This window comes from Oncorhynchus keta, chromosome 28 (genome assembly GCF_023373465.1).
Source record: "Oncorhynchus keta strain PuntledgeMale-10-30-2019 chromosome 28, Oket_V2, whole genome shotgun sequence".
NCBI classification, from domain to species: domain Eukaryota; kingdom Metazoa; phylum Chordata; class Actinopteri; order Salmoniformes; family Salmonidae; genus Oncorhynchus; species Oncorhynchus keta.
Genome location: NC_068448.1, coordinates 37,945,692 through 37,972,392, shown reverse-complemented (window position 1 = coordinate 37,972,392; position 26,701 = coordinate 37,945,692). Strand labels below are relative to the sequence as shown.

Genomic DNA, 26,701 nt, shown 5'->3' with positions numbered 1-26,701 from the left:
TACTGACAACCACTCGTCTTTATTGAAAATAGAATATAATTGACAATGGTGCCATGTCAAACACAAAATGTGCTTAGCAACAGACCGTAGGCTGGTGACATTACAAAAAGCTATCACCTTTTTGGAACGATGTCTCCAAGACACTCATCCTTGTCCTTCCTAAATAAGCATTCAGCCACTCAAATGGGCTCCGAGATCCTCTTGCTCCACATTATCTATTGCTTCTATGTCAATATTTGACCTTATTCAATAGTTTTACCTCAGCCTCCACTATACAAATCATTATAAGCAGGGACATGAACGGAAAATCTGCACAGACTGTACATGTCAAATAAGACACAGCTGAATGTCATCATTCAGTTTGTATGGCACTCGCTTCTTCATTATTGCCTCATTGCTTTGTTGGATGTCAAATATACAGAGACATTATTGCGGATTCCCTATTTGCACAATAACACCAGCATAAAACTTTCTTTCACAAAAGCAGAACGAACGTATGATAATTATACTGTACAAAGTATTTTGGGTTCACAGTTGTTTTTGTTCACTATGCTCATGTGTTTTGAAACGTGTCATTTCATTGTTCTGAATATTGTGGTGAAGACTAGACGGGATACCAAATTGAAGACATCGTGTCCAACAGATTTCAAGGCCAAACTTGCAATATCTCGAAGAGTGACTCGACAGAAGCATGAAATGAGATGGTTGCTCCATGATAACTGGAACACTTGAGTCAAAACATTATTTGGCATGAAGCAACATGATCAAATATAAATAGGTAAACCATACAGAAAAGTGTTTCATTTATCATTCTTGGCTCATTTGGTTTATAATGGTCTGCAGCTTCTGAGGAAAAAACACTGGACACTACCAGTCCCACATCTCGGTCAATTACCTCAACAAATATTGCTGAAATGACGTTCAACAACCAAATCTAGGGGTTCACAGACAGGGTAATGTCATATAAGTAAATCCCTTTTAGAAGAACATTTTCTTCTCTTCTCCTTAAACCTGGTTGATTAAACCACAGCCAATATTTGATCGAGAAACTAACCTGGCGTGAATTGTTTGGCAGTTGGGTAGCTGAGGACTGACTGTTCAAGAGATCAAGTCCCCTTGCATAGAGAAAATTAACCCCTCCCCTCTATCTCTGTCACTTTTTTGAATGGCTTTTGACACAGGCAGCAAGTAGTGATTTAGGGGTTTCTACAGGCAACACCCTCGTCAGCTCCTCGGACACTGCCTAGAACTCCTACCACAAAGAAAGTGACATCACCGGGTTCCTCAAAGACTCGCCTCCATTGAAGTGTAGCATGTCCATTTGATTTGAATTGGTGGGGAAATGGTCTTACCATCGGGGTGGTATGGTAAGACTCATGATCATGTGGGTCCAGCCTTTAGATGGTGTTTTATCCTTCTCACAATCCAGACGGGATTGCGAAGTGGCACGGCGACAGGGCGTGCTGCTGTGTGGCATTTGGACCCTTATCGTCAACGGATGTGCTCTAATGGCCACCTCCAGCTCGTTTCTCTCCGGTCGTCCAGTCGATGATGATGAATGTCAGGCTCATAGACATGAAGATGAAGCCCATGGCTGTGAAACAGGCAGCCTGAAACCAGCCAGAGAAAGAGTTGTTGGAATTCGCCTTAAAGTAATTCATGTTGTTAAAAATCTCCACCCAAAACCGGGGTTTAGGATGTTTTTACTAGCACCAGTTGTGATACCACCCACCCACTCCAAACTGTAGCGAAAGGGTCATTCTATATGGTGCCAAAACCTGGGGATTGTGTAGAGAGTTTTAACAAACGTGTCTAGACAATGGAAGGAAAATGTATGAATGATGTGAAGACCTACTGTGATCTTTGGTCTAGACTTCATTGGTTCTTGTTCAGTGGGAACAATGCGGATGTAGAATAACCCTGGGAGAATGAAGATCAGGCTCGGTGCAGTGGTGGCCCCTGGACAGATAAAGGAGACAATGAGTTGTTCCACTGGCAAGTACTCTTGTATGAGGCATTTGTAATATATAATGTCAATATGAAGGTCTTCCTTCCCCTGGTGTTAATAAGGATGATGATGATGATGAAACAGTGGTACACTGGTACAGTGTGTCTGGTTGGTTTGTGAGTGTGGGGAGAATGAGCATCGGAGGCTGGACGGCAATAACTGTAGTAGTCTATATTCATGAATATATAAGTCTCACCAATGATGCCAAAGATGTCTCGGATGTTGGGCACAAGGATGACGAGCACGTTGACCACGAAGAGGAGACACAGGGCGATGGTGATGTGGCGTGCCCAGTGGAAGGGTTTCGCTGGGAACAGGAGCTGGAGAATGGCTCTGCGAATCTGGAAACCATACACAACAGAGAAGACTCAGAGGAGTGCCTAAGGCGAAACTTGAAATATGGCTGTCAAGTTAAGAGGTATGTGTGAAGTCAATCTAAATTAACAGAATGTAGAATGTACAATCCGGCATCAGCTATTCTGTGTGACACAGTAAGTTAACATTTAGAGGGAAATGGATATAAAAGTAACTGCCAAAATGAAGGAAACTGAGTAAATGAAGGATACAAATTATATTAAAAGCAGGTGCTTTCACACATGTGTGGTTCCTGAGTTAATTAAGCATATTAACATCCTATCATGCTTAGGGTCATGTTCATGCCTAGTTGTCCATTATTTTGGTAACCATAGGGAGTGTGTGTGTGTGTGTGTGTGTGTGTGTGTGTGTGTGTGTGTGTGTGTGTGTGTGTGTGTGTGTGTGTGTGTGTGTGTGTGTGTGTGTGTGTGTGTGTGTGTGTGTGTGTGCGTGTGCGTGTCAGTCACCAGGTCTCAATCCAACTGAACACTTATGTAAGATTCTGGAGCGGCGCCTGAGACAGCGTTTTCCACCACCATCAACAAAACACCAAATTATGGAATTTCTCATGCAATAGAGTTGCAGACAGTTGTTGAATCTATGCCAAAGTGCATTGAATCTGTTCTGGCGGCTCGTGGTGGCCCAAGACCCTATTAAGACAATGTATGTTGGTGTTTCGTTTATTTTGGCAGTTACCTGTATATCAAGGCTATGTCGGTTTTAAAATGCAAACAATGTTTGAAATGCAAACCACTTGAAGTGTCCTTAGAAATACAGTCATTTCAGTATGTAATTAGAGCTTATGAGAGGAGGCTCTTACAGGGAAGAGAACCACAGGGACAGTAAGGGTGACTGCCACCAGTACGGCCACACGCACACACAGGATAAGTGTGTCCAGAGGGTCCACTTTGCTGTAGGTGTGCAGGAGCTCAGATTCTGTGTTCACTACATAAACATATATACGCAACACGCATACACACACGCACGCACGCACACACACAAACACGCATGCACACATGCACACACACAAATTGAGTATCATTTGAAATACTAAAATCATAATTTTTCTTCTGTAGATTGTATACAACTAAAGCCCTCTTGAAGCCTTGGTCTTACCGTAGAAGGTGAGGTAACCAAAAATGGCAGTGAGGAGGTACATGACGAACATGCCCATGATGGACACATTAGCAATACCCTGCATACGCCTCTTGGTGGCACTTTGGTGAAAAAGAAAGCAGGTTTTTTTCTCTTTCAATTAATGAATTACAGTAATGATGTTACATTTATTACATCAAAAATTGACCCTTGATTTAATCAAAAGCCAACAGGTATAATAGGTATTGTACTGCAAAATGAGTATCAGTAAAGGAAGATGAAGGCTGTCATCCCGACATGCTATGGTGTTTATGAAGGGAGCTAATTGGGAGTTTTATCGACTTACTTTTTCAGTTCAGTGTAGATGGGAAGCACCTCAGGGTGACAAACAAAGGCGAACGCTAAGATAGGGATGGTATACGCCGTCTGAAAACCATATAAAGGGTAACTAAAATTAGAGGCGTCGCATGAGGAGTGTTTGAGGAAACTCACAAGACTGTGTGGATAATTGTGCCACACGGGGTTCTGCTCCAACCCAAAAACACATGGACAAGCACTTGTCCCGGCAGCAGGGTTGGGGAGAAATGGATTGTCAAAAAACAGTAACTGTAATCCGTTACGTTACCAGCAAGAATATTGTAATCCGATTACAGATACTTTTGAAAAACTAGATGATTACTTCAAGGATTACTTTTAAATTCAGAAAGGATATTTGCGGGAAAAAAATCTTTGACACTGTTTTCTCAATGAGAGAATGCCAAGAGTGTGCAAAGCTGTCATCAGATAGGGTGGCTACTTTAAAGAATCTCAAATATAAAATATGTTTTGATTTGTTTAACATTTTTTGGTTACTACATGATTCCAAATGTGTTATTTCATAGTTTTGATGTCTTCACTATTATTCTACAAAATAGAAAATAGTCCAAATAAAGAAAATCCCTTGAATGAGTAGATGTGTCCAAACTTTTGACTGGTACTGTGTATATATCCATTGATTCTTGAAGAATATAACTTATAAATTCCTCATGAGCTTTAGTTCAACTGTCACACTCCATGAGAACCCAAAATATAAGCTTGTATTACTACAATGTTTGTAAAACATTGTATATGTAAACAAACCCCTTATAGCCTCATAACATGGTTAAAACAATCATGTTGATATCATGGATGGTCAGTCCTTGTATTCATAGCTCTGTCTATTAATCTGAGAGTGGTTACATTTCTCCAGGCCCATCCCTCAGCTTTTTACCAAAACAGAGGCGGGGCGACCGTTTTGTTATTGTTTCATCTGTGGATTTGCCCTTTAAACAGCTGCATATGATCAAGATATCAAATTGTCACCAACAAAAAGGTAAACAATAGGCCTATAGCAAATGCAGCATATGGCATTCATTTTTCACATGTAAATTAGCACTTTTCAGTAGTGCTCAAAGCATGCCATTCCAGCATTTATTTTTTAACTCGAATCAATGAGCCCAATCAGTCCTACATAACAACAAAATCATAAACAACCGAGTGGGGCTGGCTAATAAGTCCTTAGTTTTGGGGTCATGCTTAGATAAAACCATTTGGCTAATCTATATTTCCAAGTCCTATTCTTGACGATCAAGGGGTATAACATTTATTGGAATGACAAGAATTCGGATAGGCTTTGGTTTTTAATGTAAATATATAATTGTATTGTATTATATGTAGTAGAAAGCGATGGGTTAGAAGAAGCCTACATAATCAACCCATAAAGTAAAATTGAACATCCATATATGGCCAGCTATGTAAACTTTAAGATTGATTTATCCTGCAATAAATATAATTTAATTGGTCACATACATTTTTGTCTTCTTCTAAAGGGGAAAGTAATCTAAAAGTAACTGAATGTAATAAGATTACGTAACAGAGTTTGGGTAATCCAAAAGTTACATTACTGATTACAATTTTGGACAGGTAACAAGTAACTGTAATGGATTACATCTAGAAAGTAACCTACCCGGCCCTGCCCGGCAGTAACATGACACCATGTCATTATAATATTGAATGACCTCTGCTCCAACTGCAAATAGCTCCTAACCTTATGTGGTCTTAACGCAGTAAGAACCTAAGAGCAGAGGTGATGTGGAATAAACACAAAAAAATAATATTTGAGCTGATATTTGTGTAGCTGTGCCGTAAACACTTCATTTCCTAACCTCCTGGTTGATGGTGAACATTCTGCCTTCGCACTGTCCCTCTTCCACGGTGGTGTTGATGATTGTTGTGTGATTTCTGCCATATGGCACCATGGGGCAGGGGATGTTGAACTTCTTGTATATGACCTTTGAGATAGAGAGGGAGAAATAAAGAAAGAAAGAAAGAAAGAAAGAAAGAAAGAAAGAAAGACAGAAGCTGAGCTGTCAGAGTTAGTGGAACAGCTTGACCCTCTATCGCTGACAACCATGATGACATACTGTATCTCTGGTTAATTTGTGAAATCCAAGCCTCATTCCTCCTTCTGCTAATTGATCAAATTCAACGATAGAATTTGTTACATTATTAATGTACCTTTCTGCAGCACAGCATTTTAAAAAGTATCTTGTTAATGCCCAGAACTGCATCAGCAACATGCACAATAGTGTAATCTAGGATTGTGCTCAATTATTCAAGCCACCTTGAATTGTAAGGTTCTGTATTTATATTCTTAGTCAACCTTGTGTTCTGTTTCATAGTTTTCTTGAACGTAGCCCTGTTTCTTTGTGTTCTTCAACATAGCCCTGTCTTTCATTTTTGTTCATTGATTTCACCTGTGTGAGTTACTCACCTGGTCTGATCAGCTCCTTATTTAGTTCAGTTCATTCTGTTTGTGACCTTTGTGAGGTATTGTTCATATTGACTCTACTAAGCCTTTTCCTAGCTCGTTTGTGAGAACCGGTTATAGCCTTCAGTCCTAGTTTTGATTCACCTGCCTGTGTATGACCATGACTCCTGTATTCTGCAAAGGTGAAATAAACACCTCTTCGTGTGAATCTACACCTTTTTCTCCCTGACTATTCATTACATGAATAGTATCAAATTGTTGAGCTATAGATTTTACATTTGACAATATCTAAATCATTATTGGGACTAATATGTTTAATTCATAATGTCGCCCCCCTTTTTCCTTGTATGTCAACATAATTAGATAATGACCTATTTCAGAAGATGCAGGATCTCAATTTGCAATGCAGGAAATGTAAAACTTGAGGTTTAAAAAGGCTTCTGACATTTGTAATTTCCACTTTGAAATTTCAGATTAGATTTTCCCTTATGAAAAATGTATCAACTCCCCCCAAAAATGTTCATTCACTTATAATCCACATAATACTTCACATTTCCTGTTGGTGCAGTATTTTCCTGCAGTAGCAAACTGGCTCAAATTAAGATCCTACACCTGTATCCATGTTGTTAGCAAATTTCAACAACAATGCCTGGCTGGCAGTGAGTATAGGAAACAGGAGCTCACATGAAATGTCATGTGAGGTAGAGTGGCACAAGATAAAAATATCTCCTCATAAATTATCGCTAGTCGTGTCCTATGATAAGCTGTGAACACAAAAGCTATGAGTACATCTAGCACATTAACAAGGGTAAAGAATCACTAAAACAGCCAATCACCAGGAGGAATTTAATTTCCCCAAAATGGTGAAAAGCACATGCAGTATTAGTATAGCATTGAAATGTATAATTGTTGGTATAATATATAGTGTAATATAATAATACAATATAGACATCTGTCGTCAGATGTCATTAAAAAGTCACTCACCGAGGAAAGGAAGAAGACCATGCAGGTGAGGGAGAAGCCACTGGTGTAACCCAAATACCCTGCAAGATGCAGTCGAGGATTGTTACTACAACAAAAACAACAACCATCCCACAGACCAGCTGACAATGTTTGGTTTCCAGAACACGTCTGCTCCTGACCTAAAACATGTCCTTCACAGATACACATCCAAATGTTTTGTTTTATGAATATATGAATCAAGAGGTGTTGATTGAATGATTGACAGACATAGAGGTCATTAGCAGCCATTATGAAAGGTTGAAGTTCCTGATGAGATCAGTCACATACCCAATTGTCTCATCAGGGCAAGTGGAAGGATGATGCACACACTGACGATGAGGATGAGGTAATTCCCGTTCAGGAACCACTCTCTAGTTTAAAACATAAAATAAAAATAAAAAACAGCCAGATACAAAAGTTAGTTACGTCTAGTTTCATTAAGTCATGCAATGTAGACTATGTGGAAAACATACTGTTTAGGGACAATTGATTTAGTCTAAGGAAGAAATAGATTGGCTTTTACCAACCTCTCACCATTACCAATAACAGGGGAGGTTTGCATTTTTTTTTGGGGGGGGGGTAATATTTATGCCTCTGTAACTTTCTCACTCATCATTATTCACGATTCATTCAAGATGATCCGTAATCATGGTAGCATCCACATGAATGTAGAAGTGTTCAGAAACATATTACATTCTTATTTACAATAAAAGTGACTCCAAAATGACACAATACATTATTTACCATTAATTTATATTGGGCACAACATGATCTGAAACACAACCAAGATAATACACGATTGATGTGCTAGGAATATGGGATCAAATGCTAACCTTCTGACTACTTTAATACCAGTACACATAGAAGTGACTTTGTCCAAATACCTATGACACCTTCAGACTAGATACATAAAGTGCTTTCATGTCTAAACAGTAAAACAGATATGTATGAAAATACCCTCAAATAAAAGGTGACATTCTGTACTGTCACCTCATTTGAAACATTTGATCTCAATATTTACTATGTCATTGCGCTGCCGAACAGGAGACATTTTGAGGAACAACCCCCATTACGTTTCTTTCTAGAAGTCCAGTCAGCCCAAGAGGCAGCCGCAAAGTGGAAAGAGCTGGACGTCAAGATGGTCTTTGAAAGTTCCGGACGGGCAGAGTTCCAGATCACAACGACAAGATATTTCTAAACAGGTACTTCACTGTTTTACAACCTTCTTTGAAACCCGTGGAAAAGATTGGGATATGGTATGGAGTATCCAAGTACAAAGTCTGCGAAACAACAAGTGGGCATTTGATAACAATCCGTAACTCAATCTCCCTAGGCCCATACAAGAGGAAGATCTCCTGCCCTAGACAGGCCCCTCATTGTTACATCTGCCAGGGGCTAGACCATCAGGGCAAGGAATGGCCAGATGGTGAAGTGTTGGAGATGTGGAGATCTTAGACACAAATCCAGGGTATGTGAGTCTACAAACAAGTGCACCCTGTGTGTAAAAGAGGGCCATGACTTCTTCAAGTGTCCCCAGTCATATGCCTACAAAGTGAGGGTTGGTCCACAATCCAGCCCAGAGGAAGAGCCAGAAGAGGAGACAGAGACATCGACCCCGACAACGAGTTCCATCGCTCGACAGGTCCGAGCGCAGCTGAGAGACAGGTGCCAGTGAATGAGAGAGAAGCCGAGGGAGTTGAATCCAAGAGTGAAGGCGACCAGATCTCCGAGGAAGGTGTCGACGAGAATATCCTATCCTCCAAGTTCAGCCACAGAGAGAGTGAGGAAGTCCTTTGAGGACGCGAGTGAGTCAGACTTCAGCATTAATTACCCGACCCCCGGGTAATTAGAAGAGGACGAGAAGAGAGAGGAGAGGACGATTGAGTTACTCAGTCATTATTATGAGACACGTTTAGGCAATCTGTATCACATGACTCACGTGTGCGTGTGAGTGTGAGAGAGACAGAGCGAGTTTGTGGTGATAATGTTCTATATTATGGATTGAATCATTTTTTTGATGTGAGTTGGTGCCTGTTTGATGATATTTGGTTGACATCAGATTGAATTCATTCATTCATTCAATTCAATCCATTAAAGGGGCAATTTGGGACTGGTACATCCATTTTTTGGACTTGATTCTTGAAGAATGCAATTTAGAAATGCCTCATGAGCAATGGTCTTACTCCATCAGAATCCAAAATATTAGCTTGTTTTACTTCATTTCATGTAATTGTAAACAAACACTGTATAGCTTCAAAACATTGTTACAAATATCATTTGGATCTCACGGATGGTCAGTCCATGAAGTCAAAATCCATATGAGAGAGTCCTCGCGTCTATGTATATGAGAGTAGTTACATTTCTCCTGCCCCATTCCTCAGCTGTTTACCAAATAAAGTGTGAGGATAATGCTTTAATGATAATGCCATTAATGTTTGAATCCCAGATTACCCTGCAGTCGACCTACAGGACTATTCGATGTCCATAATAATGACTTACTATCTCATAATAATGACTTACTATCTCATTGTTATGACTTACATACAGTTGAAGTCGGACGTTTACATACACCTTAGCCAAAGACATTTAAACTCAGTTTTTCATCATTCCTGACATTTAATACTAGTAAAAATTGTTTTAGGTCAGTTAGGATCACCACTTTATTTTAAGAATGTGAAATGTCAGAATAATAGTAGAGAGAATCATTTCAGCTTTTATTTCTTTCATCACATTCCCAGTAGGTCAGAAGTTTACATACACTCCATTAGTATTTTGTAGCATTGTGTTTAAATTGTTTAACTTGGGTCAAACATTTCGGGTAGCCTTCCACAAGCTTCCCACAATAAGTTGGGTGAGTTTTGGCTCATTCCTCCTGACAGAGCTGGTGTAACTGAGTCAGGTTTTTGTAGGTCTCCTTGCTCGCACACACTTTTTCAGTTCTGCCCACACATTTTCTATATGATTGAGGTCAGGGCTTTGTGATGGCCACTCCAATACCTTGACTTTGTTGTCCTTAAGCCATTTTGCCACAACTTTGGAAGTATGCTTGGGGTCATTGTCCATTTGGAAGACCCATTTGCGACCCCTGACATCTGACTGATGTCAGGGGTTAAAAAAAAACACATCTAGCATCTCCTGCTCCTGTCTTTCAAGCATGTCTTGAGGTGTTGCTTCAATATATCAACATAATTTTCCTACCTCATGATGCCATCTATTTTGGGAAGTGCACCAGTCCCTCCTGCAGCAAAGCACCCCCACAACATGATGCTGCCACCCCCGTGCTTCACAGCTGGGATGGTGTTCTTCAGCTTGCAATCATCCCCCTTTTTCCTCCAAACATAACAATGGCCATTATGCCCAAACAGTTCTATTTTTGTTTCATCAGACCAGAGGAAATTGCTCCTAAATGTACAATCTTTGTCCCCATGTGCAGTTGCAACTGTAGTCTGGCTTTTTTATGGTGGTTTTGGAGCAGAGGCTTCTTCCTTGCTGAGCGGCCTGTCAGGTTCTGTCGATATGGGACTTGTTTTACTGTGGATACAGTTTTGTACCTGTTTCCTCCAGCATCTTCACAATGTCCTTTGCTGTTGTTCTGGGATTGACTTGCACTTTCACACCAAAGTACGTTCAACTAGGAGACAGAACGCGTTTCCTTCCTGAGCGGTATGATGGCTGTGTGGTCCCATGTTGTTTATACATGCGTACTATTGTTTGTACAGACGAACGTGGTACCTTCAGGCGGTTGGAAATTGCTCCCAAAGATGAACCAGACTTGTGGAGGTCTACAATTTTTTTTCTGCAGTCTTGGCTGATTTCTTTTTGCTTGACATCATGGGAAAATCAAGAGGCACTGAGTTTGAAGGTAGGTCTTGAAATACATCCACAGGTACACCTCCAATCGACTCAAATTATGTCAATTAGCCTATCAGAAGCTTCTCAAGCCATGACATAATTTTCTGGAATTTTCCAAGCTGTTTAAAGGCACAGTGAACTGCATGTAAACTTCTGACCCACTAGAATTGTGATACAGCAAATTATAAGTGAAATAATCTGTCTGTAAACAATTGTTGGAAAAATGACTTGTGTCATGCACAAAGTAGATGTCCTAACCGACTTGCCAAAACTGTATGTCAACTTCCGACTTCAACTGTATCTCATAATCATGACTTACTATCTCATAATTATGACGTACTATCTCATAATTATGACTTACTATCTCATAATAATGACGTACTATCTCATAATTATGACTTACTATCTCATAATTATGACTTACTATCTCATAATTATGACTTACTATCTCATAATAATGACGTACTATCTCATAATTATGACTTACTATCTCATAATTATGACTTACTATCTCATAATTATGACTTACTATCTCATAATTATGACTTACTATCTCATAATAATGACGTACTATCTCATAATAATGACGTACTATCTCATAATTATGACTTACTATCTCATAATTATGACTTACTATCTCATAATTATGATGTACTATCTCATAATAATGACGTACTATCTCATAATTATGACTTACTATCTCATAATTATGACTTACTATCTCATAATAATGACGTACTATCTCATAATTATGACTTACTATCTCATAATTATGACTTACTATCTCATAATTATGACTTACTATCTCATAATAATGACGTACTATCTCATAATTATGACTTACTATCTCATAATTATGACTTACTATCTCATAATTATGACTTACTATCTCATAATTATGACTTACTATCTCATAATAATGACGTACTATCTCATAATAATGACGTACTATCTCATAATTATGACTTACTATCTCATAATAATGACTTACTATCTCATAATTATGACTTACTATCTCATAATAATGACGTACTATCTCATAATTATGACTTACTATCTCATAACTCGTAGTCAGATAAATAAAATGTGGGTGGCGGGAACGGGCTTCCATGCAGATACAAAATAATGTCTTAAAAAATCTCCTCTGTGTACAACTGTCAGAAAATGTCAGAGATCCTGCCTGGTTGATTTCAGTACGACGTTTACCAGTGTGTGCTGTAGTAAAGTGGAATTGTTTTGTCATGATGAAGAAAATGTAACACCTTTTAGTGAAATACTACAAAACTAAAGAAATATGGAATCTGATGTGAATTATGATGTAGGCCTATGTATAAATCCCAAGTCCGTCTTCGATATTCACATGGATGACATTACTAAAGAAGTATGGTGGACAATATTATGCATTGTCATTACTAAACAAATATTGTGGACAATAATTGTGGACAATGCATTGTGAAAAGTACAATTTGGAAGATAAGATGCCTATAAGTCTATAAAACTTTTTTTTTCAAACACTTAAAAATACGACTCCAAAAAACTTCCATGGATACTATTAAATCTGTAAATCATGTTATGTAATTATGAACTCAAATGCATTGATGTGAAAGTTTATTTGTATTTGTGTGAATTATTTATGATTATAAACTGGGTGGTTCGTGCCCTTAATGCTGATTGGCTGACAGCCGTGGTATATTCTGATATACCACAGGTATGACAAAACATTTATTTTACTGCTCTAAATACGTTGGTAACCCGTTTATAATAGCAATAAGGCACCTCGGGGGTTTGTGGTATTTGGCCAATGAGTCGTGCCTAAGAACAGCCCTTAGCCGTGGTATATTGGCCATATACCACACGGGCCTTATTGCTTAATTGTAAAATGTGAAAAATTTAAATAAAGATTATTTTTAAACAAAAAAAGAAATGTGCTGCTCCACTTACCCAGTGTTCGATGACAAGCCCAGGAAGGCTTGAATGACCAGAGGCAGCTCATACTTCACAATGAAGAGGTAACTGGACATTGCTGGAGGGGATTAAACATATTTCAGAGTTGTTAACTTCTATTTCAAAAGAAAACAGACATACAAAGCCCATTTACCTGTGTTTAAAACACAAACATTGGAGGAAAAAGTTCTGTCCTGAACCACTAAAACTTTTATGAGCCATGAAATCCATGAGTGTCACGAAGCCATGAGTGGATTTGTATGTGTCACTGTGGTTATTTTTTTAAACAGATACTATGTGTTAGTGGAAGTACTGTACTAGGTACACCACCCCATTCACACCTACAGACATTTTCTATTAAGGTATCTTTACTTTTACTCAAGTATGACAATTGGCTACTTTTTCCCCCACTGGACGACCATACCAAAAACAAGAAGAAGAGGCTCCAGTGGGCACACGATCACCAACACTGGACAATTAAGGAGTGGACCACTGCCTGGTCCGAGGAATCCCGGTCCGTGTTGTGCCATGCTAATGGAAGAGTCAGGATTTGGCGTCAGCAGCATGAGTCCATGGTCCCCCTAGCCACTTACCGCCGATGTTGTGAAAGGTTATAATGACTCCCGCTGCTATTTTTCCTGGGTGTCCAAAAGCACGGAAACCCAGCTGTTCATACGCACGAATACCTGAACAGACAAAAGAGACATTAGTCTGTGAAAGAGTAGAAATGGAACGGAATCTATCTGTCATGTCATAAGGATACACTTTTATCTAAAGCAACTTACAACAGATAGTGCATACATTTCAGTATATGTGACTCCAGCAGGAAATCAAATCCACAACCACTAATTTACAGACAGCTTGGTTCATATAGTGGATCCCTACTATAGTTTTCTCTATAAAAAAAAGCTATGTATTTCTGTCAAGGGGTAAAACAACAGGTTTTTCAATGGTCCAGATGTGAAGGGAAAGTTTGTTCACAGAAAGTGTACTTTTGTCATCTTGTTATGATACACTCCATGATTCAGCTACTAATTTGCCTTTGATTCCATGGGCTGGTCCTTAGTGACACACACTCACCCACAACTCCAGCACTCTTAAGCAGAAGGTGAACCGAGTAGCTGGACAGACAGGCGATACATATCAACAGGATTCTGCGGAGCACAAACAACTGACTTAGACATTTTGGAAAAAGGTAAACAACATAATTGATTTCACGTGGTTTCATCCAATGTTAAATAATGAGTAGCCGACCTCTTCACCGATTAATCAAACCGTTTACTACGAAGTAAACACTGGAAGAAGAAACTGTCCTCCTGTAATAGCAACGTGATAATGACAATGCTCAAATGATTTATTCATAAGCATTCAAAAAGAAATGGACTCCTGCCTGACCCTGACATGAATGTGAGCAACCCAAAGAGCAACGCATGCTTGGGAGCCATATATGTGGTGTGCCCACACGCAAGCTATGATTCATCTGCCTACTCTAAGCTATTTTTAACTCCTGAAATTTGATTTAGAAGTCTCATGTGTCTCAAATCTCACCATTAAAATTACATATGGACACACCAACACACACCACTCTTCTCCACAGTTTTTTTTAACCATTCAAAGACCATGAATGTCAAATATTATATTGACTATTTTTCATTAAATTTTTGTCAGCTTTCCACTGTACTGTTTTGGTAACATTGTTGCAACGCATTATGCAGTAACAGTGTGTATCAAACCATATTGGGAGTAGCTGCATCTGTGACCTTTTGACAAAAAGAAACTGTCGCGACTTCCGCCGAAGTTGGTGCCTCTCCTTGTTTGGGGCGGCGTTCGGCGGTCGTCGTCACTGGCTTTCTAGCTGCCACCGATAAACGTTCCTTTTTGCATTTGACATGTCTTGATTGTACACACCTGGTTCCCATTACTTTATTATTTTTTATTATTAAGTCTTTACTGAAGACTCATCTCTTCAGTGGGTCATATGATTGAGTGTAGTCTGGCCCAGGAGTGGGAAGGTGAACGGAAAGGCTCTGGAGCAACGAACCGCCCGTGCTGTCTCTGCCTGGCCGGTTCCCCTCTTTCCACTGGGATTCTCTGCCTCTAACCCTATTACAGGGGCTGAGTCACTGGCTTACTGGGGCTCTCTCATGCCGTCCCTGGAAGGGGTGCGTCACCTGAGTGGGTTGATTCACTGATGTGGTCATCCTGTCTGGGTTGGCGCCCCCCCTTGGGTTGTGCCATGGCGGAGATCTTTGTGGGCTATACTCAGCCTTGTCTCAGGATGGTAAGTTGGTGGTTGAAGATATCCCTCTAGTGGTGTGGGGGCTGTGCTTTGGCAAAGTGGGTGGGGTTATATCCTTCCTGTTTGGCCCTGTCCGGGGTGTCCTCGGATGGGGCCACAGTGTCTCCTGATCTCCTGTCTCAGCCTCCAGTATTTATGCTGCAGTAGTTTATGTGTCGGGGGGCTAGGGTCAGTTTGTTATATCTGGAGCACTTCTCCTGTCCTATTCGGTGTCCTGTGTGAATCTAAGTGTGTGTTCTCTAATTCTCTCCTTCTCTCTTTCTTTCTCTCTCTCGGAGGACCTGAGCCCTAGGACCATGCCCCAGGACCACCTGACATGATGACTCCTTGCTGTCCCCAGTCCACCTGGCCGTGCTGCTACTCCAGTTTCAACTGTTCTGTCTTATTATTATTCGACCATGCTGGTCATTTATGAACATTTGAACATTTTGGCCATGTTCTGTTATAATCTCCACCCGGCACAGCCAGAAGAGGACTGGCCACCCCACATAGCCTGGTTCCTCTCTAGGTTTCTTCCTAGGTTTTGGCCTTTCTAGGGAGTTTTTCCTAGCCACCGTGCTTCTACACCTGCATTGCTTGCTGTTTGGGGTTTTAGGCTGGGTTTCTGTACAGCACTTTGAGATATCAGCTGATGTACGAAGGGCTATATAAATACATTTTATTTTATTTGATTCGTTCCCTATTTAACCCTCTGGTTCTCATTATGTTTTGTGCGTGATTTTTCCTGGTTTTGTGTTTGTCTGTTGTGTTAGGGTTTGTTATCCCTGCGTGGATTTATTGGCAGGTAATTTTTCTGAGTAAAGTACGTTATTTTACTCAGTTCTGTGTCCTGCGCCTGACTCCGTTCTCACCTCTGCACAACTGACACTTGACAGAATCACGCACCATTTTAATGGAGTTAGCAGGTGCACCCAGTCCTCCGGTACCAGTGGAGGAATGTGTCCAGCAGCATGCGGCGATGCTCCAACATCTTGGCACAGCCATTTATCGCATGCAGCTCAACATGGAGAGATGGGAAAGAGGGGGTTTTTCCACAACCCCATCAACTTCACTCCAACCAACACCACCACCAACACCACAACCCACACCGCTGTCCACCCCTCCGTCACCTGGACCCAGTGGGATTCGGCTCTCGCTCCTGAGCGCATATGATGGGACGGCTGGTGTTCCTGCTCCAGTTGGAGCTCTACCAGGCGACCGTCCATCCGGCTCCCTCGGGATATCTCATGTCTGTCGGAAGGCGCTTGAGTGGGCCAACGCTGAATGGGGAAGTATAGACGCAGCGTTGGTCCGCTATGAGGATTTCACCCGCCGCTTCCGGGCGGTCTTCAATCATCCACCTGAGTGGAGAGTGGCGGGGGAACGCTTGTTCCATCTCAGACAGAGGATGAGGAGCGTACAGGAATTCACACTGGACTTCAGGACCCTGGCTGCCAGCGCGGAATGGGATGAGAGGGCCCTGATCGAACATTACCGATGTAGTCTACGTGAGGATGTTCGTCAGGAGCTGGCCTGCAGGGACACCACCCTTACCCTCGACCAGCTGGTGGATTTATCCATCCTGCTGGATAACCTGTTGGCCACAGCAGACGTCCGGATCGGGGTCCGTCCATTCCATCCCCCAGCCCCTCCGATCCTACACCTATGAAGCTCGGAGGGTGACCGGAAGGGGGGCTGTTTCCTGCACTACCTGTGGCCGCAGAGGACACAATGCTGGTCGGTGCTGGAGAGGTTCCCCAGGAAGTTGAGGCAGCAAGCAGGGCACTGGTGGATCATCCAAGGTGAGTATGCACCCAACTCACCCAGAGCTTCCTGATGCGCACATGTGTATATCTATAGAATTTCCTGAGTTTTCCCCACATAAGGTGCTAGTAGATTAAGGCGCAGCTGGGAACTTTATTGACCGTTTGGGGCGGCGGGGTAGCCGAGTGGTTAGAGCATTGGACTAGTAACCGAAAGGTTGAACGTTCCCAGGAGTCACGTGTATCCTCTGTCACAGGAGGCTATGGAAACATATGTCACCGAATCTCTGGGACAGGGATACATTCAGCCTTCCACTTCACCTGCCTGCTCGCGTTTCTTTTTTGTGAAGAAGAACGATGGAGGTTTACGCCCGTGCATTGACTATAGCATTGACTACAGTTTAAATGCATTGACTATAGTTTAAATCAGATCACAGTGAAGTATAGTTACCCTCTGCCTCTCATAGCCAGTGTGACCGAGTCATTGCATGGGGCGCACTTCTTCACCAAATTGGATCTCAGGAGTGCTTACAACCGGGTGCGTATCCGGGAGGGGGATGAGTGGAAGACGGCATTTAGTACCACCTCTGGGCACTATGAGTACCTCGTCATGCCGTACATGTTGATGAATGATCCATCCATCTTCCAATCCTTTGTAGACAAGATTTTCAGGGACCTGCACATGCAGGGTGTAGTGGTGTATATAGATGACATTCTAATATACTCCGCTACATGCGCCGAGCATGTGTCTCTGGTACGCAAGGTGCTTGGTCGACTGTTGGAGCATGACCTGTACGTTAAGGCTGAAAAATGTCTGTTCTTCCAACAGTCCGTCTCCTTCCTAGGGTACCGCCTGTCCGAGTCAGGGGTAGAGATGGAGAATGACCGCATTTCAGCCGTGCGTAATTGGCCGACTCCAACCACGGTAAAGGAGGTTCAGTGGATCTTAGGGTATGCCAACTACTACCGGAGGTTTATCCGGGGTATTGGTCAGGTAGCAGCTCCCTCAATGCTGAAGGGGGGACCGGTGCGACTGCAGTGGTCAGCTGGGGCGGACAGGGCTTTTGGTCACCTGAAGGCTCTGTTTACCTCGGCTCCTGTGCTGGCTCATCCTGATCCCTCCTTAGCGTTCATAGTAGAGGTGGATGCGTCCGAGGCTGGGATAGGAGCTGTGCTGTCTCAGCGCTCGGGTACGCCACCAAAACTCCACCCCTGTGTGTTCTTTTAGAAGAAGCTCAGCCCGGCGGAGAGAAACTATGATGTGCGGGACCGGGAGCTGTTGGCTGTTGTCGGTGCTCTGAAAGCGTGGAGGCATTGGCTTGAGGGGGCTAAACACCCTTTTCTCATTTGAATTGACCACCACAATCTGGAGTACATCTGGGCGGCGAGGAGAATGAATCCTCGCCAAGCGAGGTGGGCCCTGTTTTTCACCCGTTTTGTGTTCGCTCTATCCGACAGACCAGGTTCCCAGAACGCTAAGGCAGACGCACTGTCTCGGATGTATGACACAGAGGAGCGGTTCACGGATCCCACTCCCATACTTCCGGCTTCTTGTCTGGTGGCACCGGTGGTATGGGAGGTTGACGTAGACATTGAACGGGCGTTACATGCGGAGCCCACTCCCACCCAGTGTCCAGTTGGACGTAAGTACGTTCCGTCTGATGTTCGTGATCGATTGATCTGTTGGGCTCATACGTCACCTTCCTCTGGTCATCCTGGCATCGGTCGGACAGTGCGCTGTCTTAGTGGGAAGTACTGGTGGCCCACTTTAGCTAAGGACGTGAGGGTATATGTTTTCTCCTACTCGGTGTGCGCCCAGTAAAAGGCACCTAGACACCTGCCCAGAGGGAAATTACAACCCCTTCCTGTTCCACATCTCCCTCCGTCACAACGATTCTGGTTGTTGTGGATCGGTTTTCTAAGTCCTGCCGTCTCATTCCTTTGCCCGGTCTCCCTACGGCCCTACAGACTGCGGAGGCCCTGTTTACACACGTCTTCCGGCACTAAGGGGTGCCTGAGTATATAGTGTCTGATCGAGGTCCCCAGTTCACATCAAGGATCTGGAGGGCGTTCATGAAAGTCTGGCGGTCTCAGGGTCTCAGGGTTTCACCCCGAAAGTAATGGGCAGGTGGAGAGAGTTAACCGGGATGTGGGTATGTTTCTGCTGTCTTATTGCCAGGACCGGCTGGGGGAGTGGTCGGCTTTCATCCCCTGGGCAGAGATGGCTCAAAACTCCCTCCGCCTCTCCTCCACTAACCTGTCTCCGTTTCAGTGTGTACTAGGTTATCAGCCGGTTCTGGCACTGTGGCATCAGAGCCAGATCGAGGCACACTAGATAAATAATCCCACCCCACAAATTTTGACCTGGCAAGTTAATATTTAACTTGGTTGGAGTGTGTGTGTACTAATTTCCCACTGGGCACACACTGGTTGAATCAACGTTGTTTCCACGTCATTTCAACAAATTACGTTGAACCAACGTCAAATAATCGTTGAATTGACGTCTTTGCCCAGTGGGTTGTCTGTTGTCACTTCAGGAAATCACATAGGGAGATGGTACACATGAGTGTGCTGCTGTACTCACATAAAGAGAACGATGCCTGTGTTTGACATGGCGTATGACAATCCCAGAATTCCACTCCCCATGATGGCGTTACTGAGGTTAAAGACGGACATTCCGAAAGAGGTTTTTCCCTCAAACTGCCAAGGATACAAATACATGAATATCAGTTGTTATAACTCCTCATAATGACATTTCATGACATGACATCTCAGCATAAAAACAATGACTGTCGGCTCCAGAGCTGTGGCCATAGTTCTTCATACTCACATCGGTAAACTGGGGCTTCTTGGTCCCATCACTCTTATGTGGTAACATCTCCTCTTCCTCTTCTGCCTGCGGGATGCTATTATGTCAATCAAACCAAGGAAATAGAAATCACTGAGGTTAAACAACACTCCTTTTTATCAATGTCCAATATCAGCCAAGCATCATTATAATCCATTGGGTGCTTGAAAATGCTGTCCATGAAAGTACTGTATTCATTTAAATGTTTAAAATGCATAAATGTAAAACTGTGAAATGTAAAAACTAGTATTTACAAAAAGCACGTTTTCACAGGCATTTTTCCAGGTATATATAATATACACTCAGTGGCCTGTTTATTAGGTGCACCCATTTAGTACCGGGTCGGACCCCCCTTTGTCTCCTGAACAATCTGAATCCTTCGGGGCATGGACACCTTGCTCAATTGATATCAAGGGGCCTAACGTGTGCCAGAAAACATTCTCCACACCATTCCACCACCACCACCAGCCTATACCGTTGAAACCAGACAGGGTGGAGCCATGGACTCGTGCAGCTTAAGCCAAATCCTGACTCTGTCATGACGCAACAGGAAACGGGATTCATAGGACCAGGCAATGTTTTTCCACTCCTTAATTAATTGTCCAATGTTGGTGACCGTGTGCCAACTAGACCCACGTCTTCTTGTTTTTAGCTGAAAGGAGTGGAACCCGGTGTGGTCGTCTGCTACAATAGCCCATCCGTGACAAGGACCGACGAGTTGTGCGTTCCGAGATGTCGTTCTCACACCGCTGTTGTACTACGTCGTTATTTGCCTGCTTGTGGCCCACTTGTTAGCTTGCATGATTCTCCCCCAACCTCTCATCAACGAGCTGTTTCCGCCCACAGGACTGCAGCTGACTGGATGTTTTTTGTTTATCGCACCATTCTTGGTAAACCCTAGACACTCTCATGCGTGAAAAGCCCAGGAGGCCAGCTTTTTCTGAGATACTGGAACCGGCGCGCCTGGCACCGACAATCATACCACGCTCAATGTCGCTTAGGTCACTTGTTTTACCCATTCCAATGTTCAATCGAACAGTAACTGAATGCCTTGATGCATGTCTGCCTGCTTTATATAGCAAGCCATGGCCCTGAGACTCACTCTCTGTAGGAGCGAACCATTTTCATGAATTGGTGGGGTACCTAATAAACTGGCCACTGTGTAATTATAGGGTGGTAATAGTCTTCTTTGTCAGAAAACAAACAAAAAAATACTATCATGCACACAACTGGGGGAAAGATATTATCATGCATGCCAGGTAGCAATATGTGCAGTCAAAGAGGACATACCCATCTTCGAAAGGGACAAAGCCATGGTGGAGGCCATTTGATAGCTTTTGGAGTTCCATATTGATTTAGCTGATACAAAGACGGGTGGGTGACTGATGGTTTTTTACTGGCTAGAGTTCCAGTCTGAAACAAAGCAAAGAGGATTGACCTTAGATAAATGAGCAAGTTATCGTTTGCATGTCATTCAAGATGATAGACAAAAAAAAAATGTACAGGCAGGTTTGACCTTCAATGAAAACGGTTTGGGGAATTTGCACGTCGCAAAGCCTAGACTCTAGGAGCGAAAACCTACAGGACGGTAGCTCTCCAGGAAAAGGGTTGGAGCGCCCTGCTCGAGGGTAACTGTGGGAGTTGTCAAGGTGTCTGCTGTCACATGTCGGCTTCCCACCAGTGGAATCTATAGCACCACTCTCTCCTTGCATGTGTCATTTCATTTGACAGCTCAGGTTGCAATGCCAGTAATGAGACGCCTGACTACTTTTGAAATCCTTCCAATATAATTCCTTCCAATAGAAGAGGCTAACAAACGTAATAACAGTATCCATTACCAACACCTGGAAGCACTGTGTTGTCATCACAGACTTTGTTGTGAACACAGACTGTGTTGTGAACACAGACTTTATTGTCCACTGTTATTTATCTAGATTTTATTTATCCGGAGTGACATTTGTCTCTTTTTTAATCGATTTGGATTTCACTCTTGTCCCTCTCCACTGCAGGCCTACCATAGGGTAAGATACCAGCCAACTATGCTAACTGAGGTGCCAGCTGTGATTTGATGTCAGTACAGACAACATTGGCAAACAACAAATATTGCAATTTGCTGAACAAATAGTGTCATATGAGGCTGCTTACATATCGCCTTCTGATACATTGACAAAATAATTATACCAGAAGATAAGGCATGTGGCCCTTTATCAAGGCTAGTGAGTTGTGTTGGCTCACAGCTGAGGCAATGTTGTATTTGATCATTTTATAGCTAGGCTACTTTTGTTCTCAGTGTGCTGTATTTACAGACAATAGTCTTTTCATTCAGAAACATATGGTCTGACTAGCCAAAGAAAACAAAACTTTCAAAATGTAGTCCTATGATTAGCTCATAACTAATGTTCTTCGCTACCCCCACACAACACTTCTGTCTATTTCATTACGGCATGAAAGTGAAACCTAAATATCCTGGATAGTGCTTTTGAAAATAAGCTTTCCTGTTTGACCTTTACCATAGAAAACATTACTGCTTCTTACAAACTGTGTTGCACTGCTGAGTCCAACGACCCTAGGGAGGTGTGTTTTATAACACAAGTGATGTGGGACGTTGGAATTCACATTTATATGCACGCCAGAATTTTTCCTAACCCCTGAGATGGATACGTGGCTCACTGGCTCCCAAGTTGCAGTTTGGAGCAAGTCCAGGTTTTTACCAGCTGCAACTCCCCACCAGTTGCTGGAGATCTCAGCCTTGTTATGTCAAACGCGATTTTGATAACGGTTTGACTCACTCTGACATCACATGATGCATCGCATGCTTTTCAAAGGTGATTCAGGTAGCGGGCACCCTACATACCCTAATACATTGGATTATCCCTCAGAATGTGCTTTCTGATGATGACCCATACTAAGTGTACAGTACTTTGGTATGGGTAAATTGTACATAAATTCTACCCTTTGGGCCAACTCTAGTTTCTATAGCAATAATACCCAACAGCATTTAGAAAAGCCGCATGTGAATTCACACCAGTTCAGTGGAAATAAATAACTCCCAAACGTAAATTCTGGTAGTGTTCAGCTGCAGTTCCTGCAGACTAGAGCACAATAGGTGTTGGTCTGCTGTTCCTACAACCATTTCACCAACATTCCTTTCTCTGTCTCTCTTCCTTTTCACATTTCGATATTGCTACGTTACGTGTGGAATTTTTCTCCTTTGGTAAATCTCTCCCTACATTTATTCCAATACTTTAAGAGCCCCTGGAAATATTTTCTTTACGTAACCCAAATGCTTTTCTTATGACAGGCACCTTGTTGTGAGTGAACGGGAACTGTCGGGCAAGCCCATACTTGCATTGTGTTTTGGGAATCAAACTCCAGAATATGTCTTTCTGCTCGGTTCTCACTTCGCACAAACAAAAATGTCTCAGTTGAAATCAACACCCAACGACCACAACTACAAACGAACACACACATACATGCACTGGTGACCCATTCACACACATGCACACAAACCTAGACACGCAAGCACTCAGCCACACCATCTATTTTTGTATGCATTATTTACATTGCAAGGCTCTTTCGTGGAAATGTAGTCTTTTTCTGATGTTTATTTTGGATATTTTAGGAAGCCATAGTGGTCGGCAACCAATACAGCCAGGAAATCCTCTCTGAGTGAAGAAAGATATCCGATATTGTAAATCAAATGTGTGATGTCAGGTAAAAAATGCAATGGTCTATAATTAGAGTGGTATGGAAACCATCTATCATTTCCGATAAAATGTCTGTTTTAAGATTTTGCTAAAAAAGAAAACTAGCTAGATTTCTGATCTTATGTATTATTATTATTATTGACTGACCTATCAGAAAACATATAGCCTAATCTGTAATGGGAAGAAAAAGTCCTATATAGCCTGTTGAATCGTGCATTCGGGCCAACAGACGACCCACAAATAAGTGCCACCATGTGACACTAGTTTGGAAAGGTGGATAGACATTGCCTTTATGAAACTGAGAAACAATAAGAGGGCTCTTTGTACAGATTAAAAACCTCGAGGGACATATTCATATGTTGACTATGTCTTGTGTGAATGTATCTAGATAGCTCTGTCGTTTTTGATTCATCCAATTGCAATGGTGGCAACTTCCCTCTGTTACTGTATCTAGTATTAAGCTATTTATATGATACTGTACCAAGGCTGAGTTTCCGAGTGAGTGAAGGAAACAAATGTGCCTGTAAATAGGGGAAGTATATGGCAGCAGAGTGCAGCACATAAAACACCCTCTAATCCCCCTTTTCTGTGCAATAAAGCGGTGTATTCATTACATATTATGTAATAACCTGAATACCTTAATTTTTTCTTGCTTTCCATTGGCCGATTGAGAGGTTTTTATGCTTTAGCAATAGTCCTGGAGTTAGGTGTAGTTGTACACTTGACATCGAGGCTAGTGGATAAGAAAATTGACTGGGTAAATAAACAATGTATGAGATTCTGTCAATTCTATTTGAGGAAGAGCTATAAATTAAGGTCTCCAATGATACAGTACGATCAACTGATTCTTGTATTTATAGACAAAGGGGTAAACGGGGTTTGTGGTCAAACAACTATATTCGAAGGCACTCCATTAGACACTAGTGTCCAGTAGACACTCTCCATTATAACAATATAGTTTATTATAGATCCATTGTTAAAAACATACTGTGACGTTTCGGTCAAGGGGTTTTTGCATTAACAGACAAAGATCTAGGATACTGTTGTGTTGGGTTGTATGATTCACATTACAAAACAGTCAACTGCTATTCTGAGCAATTGCTTGAATACAGTGTCAGTCACACAAAGAAAGAGACAGTGGCCACTGAATTCACTGTCAGTTGGTGTCCTTACACTCATGAGCTCACTCGACCTATCACACAGTGTCTGTCTGTAACCTTTCCAAATGGACATATTCAGACCAGTCTTCCAACAAGTCATTTGACACCCACCTACTCAATCCATATTGGTAGAAATAAAAGGGCTTTTGAAAGCTGCAAAAGCTGACAACCAAAAACAGTCAAAACTCCACACATGACACTGGTCAGGAAAACATTCCCAATCATGAATAGTGAAAAAAATACTTTAGTACTGCAATATGTTGTGGAAGTCAAAAAAATCAAGTAGTTCAACTGATAATGACAAATTCCAAAAACACTATCTCACAACAAACCTTACTGATGTGGATCAGTGAAATTCCCATAGTACTTAACCCTTCCTGTAAAGTACTTCATATGACACACACGTGGCATGGCAATACATGGAAGAATAAAGGACTGGGTTCTCTTACCTTCTAATGCAGAAAATATAGTTTCAATGAAGAAGGAGAGATAGTGAAGGGTGTCCTGAGGAAAATATATGTTTTCTTGACCAAGGTGTTGTTTTTCTCAGTTGTAATTGGCCTGAGTTTAGAGACAAGAAGAATGAGAACAGAGAGTGTCTGCTTAGGGGAAAGGGAGACGGTTTGGGTGGGAGCACATGTATAGGAAAAAGCACTAAAAGGGAGGGCTGTTCAAAATTATGGTCTCAAGTTTCTTGTGATGTCACACATGGCCACTCCTATCTCTACTGTCAAAAACAGGCATGCTGGGGCATATTCTCACAACAACTCTTGTGAATTGCTCCATTGGGATTCCCTCACATTTGGAAGAGGCATTGACTTCTCTTATCAGAAGACTGTATTCTCACATGTTCTCTCCTCCAAAAATTTGCAATATTAGAAATATGGTGAGGTGATCAATCTCAGGTTGCATAAGAGTCTGGCTCAGTGGAATGAGTTCAGCCCCCCATGAGAAATACACTGGAAGGGAAAGGTAAACCACAAGGCACCACTATAAGAGTAACAGTGCATTCGGCCAAAAGACGACCCACAAAAACGTGCCACCATGTGACGCTAGTTTGGAAAGGTGGATAGACATTGCCTTTATAAAACTTAGAAACAATAAGAGGGCTCTTTGTACAAATTAAAAACCTCGAGGGACATATTCATATGTTGACTATGTCTTGTGTGAATGTATCTAGATAGCTCTGTCGTTTTTGATTCATCCAATTGCAATGGTGGCAACTTCCCTCTGTTACTGTATCTAGTATTAAGCTATTTATATGATACTGTACCAAGGCTGAGTTTCCGAGTGAGCGAAGGAAACAAATGTGCCTGTAAATAGGGAAAGTATATGGCAGCACATAAAACACCCTCTGATCCCCCTTTTCTGTGCAATAAAGCGGTGTATACATAACATATTCTGTATGGCTTATTTGCGGCGTAAGGTTGATTTGATCGAATAGATATGTCGTAACGCTTAAGTTGTTGCGAGTGTACTAATATAAGTAGGACACGTGACATCCCGGGAAACTTTGAGAATTAATTTTTGTAACGGACTTGTCTTGAGATGGCTATGCATATTCTTGGCATGAGGCTAGTAAGCGCAGAATCGCTCTCCATTGAATACAGGCAGGTGACATCAACATGTATCCACCAATCCAAAGAAATGATAGGTGGGAGCTAGACAGCCCACCGTGCCGCTTTGTAGTCTCCCATTGTTAGGGCAGAGATACATGTATCTTGTATCTTACATCCATAATACATGTATCTTACATCCATAATCTTTGACACAGACCACATGAGACAGCATGAGAGAAGAATGTACACAACAGAGACAGTTCAGATAGAGACAGTTCGTGAGGTAGCTCTACCCGATTGACAGTTGTAGTAGACTACCTCCACCCGAATGGACATGTATTTT

General features: G+C 42.0%; 1 protein-coding gene across 2 annotated transcripts; it reads right to left on the bottom strand.

Moving 5' to 3' along the window:
* Positions 1-25,435, bottom strand: LOC118361262 (sodium-coupled neutral amino acid transporter 3-like). Of its 2 annotated transcripts, XM_035741054.2 has the most exons (16): positions 25,249-25,435; positions 21,223-21,345; positions 19,915-19,990; positions 19,669-19,784; positions 14,124-14,197; positions 13,637-13,729; positions 13,041-13,122; positions 7,536-7,618; positions 7,230-7,288; positions 5,641-5,766; positions 3,804-3,883; positions 3,479-3,579; positions 3,183-3,307; positions 2,205-2,349; positions 1,856-1,959; positions 1-1,610 (listed from the first exon to the last, which is right to left on the bottom strand). In XM_035741054.2, exons 2-16 carry the CDS (start codon positions 21,279-21,281, stop codon positions 1,506-1,508), a joined length of 1,428 nt encoding a protein of 475 aa, XP_035596947.1. In that variant the 5' UTR covers positions 21,282-21,345; positions 25,249-25,435; the 3' UTR covers positions 1-1,505. The 2 variants fall into 2 exon arrangements, with proteins under 2 accessions (XP_035596947.1, XP_035596948.1); XM_035741055.2 differs by lacking the exon at positions 21,223-21,345.
* Between the last annotated feature and the right edge of the window lie 1,266 nt (positions 25,436-26,701).

Bases quoted from the DNA above. Each gene is read 5' to 3' on its own strand.
- LOC118361262 (XM_035741054.2), bottom strand. From the start codon at position 21,281: ATGGAACTCCAAAAGCTATCAAATGGCCTCCACCATGGCTTTGTCCCT. The intron at 7,289-7,535 runs GTATGTGACTGA...TGCATCTTGCAG, and splicing joins TGCCCTGATGAGACAATTGG to GGTATTTGGGTTACACCAGT. The intron at 2,350-3,182 runs GTAAGAGCCTCC...TATGGTTTCCAG, and splicing joins TCCCTGTGGTTCTCTTCCCT to ATTCGCAGAGCCATTCTCCA.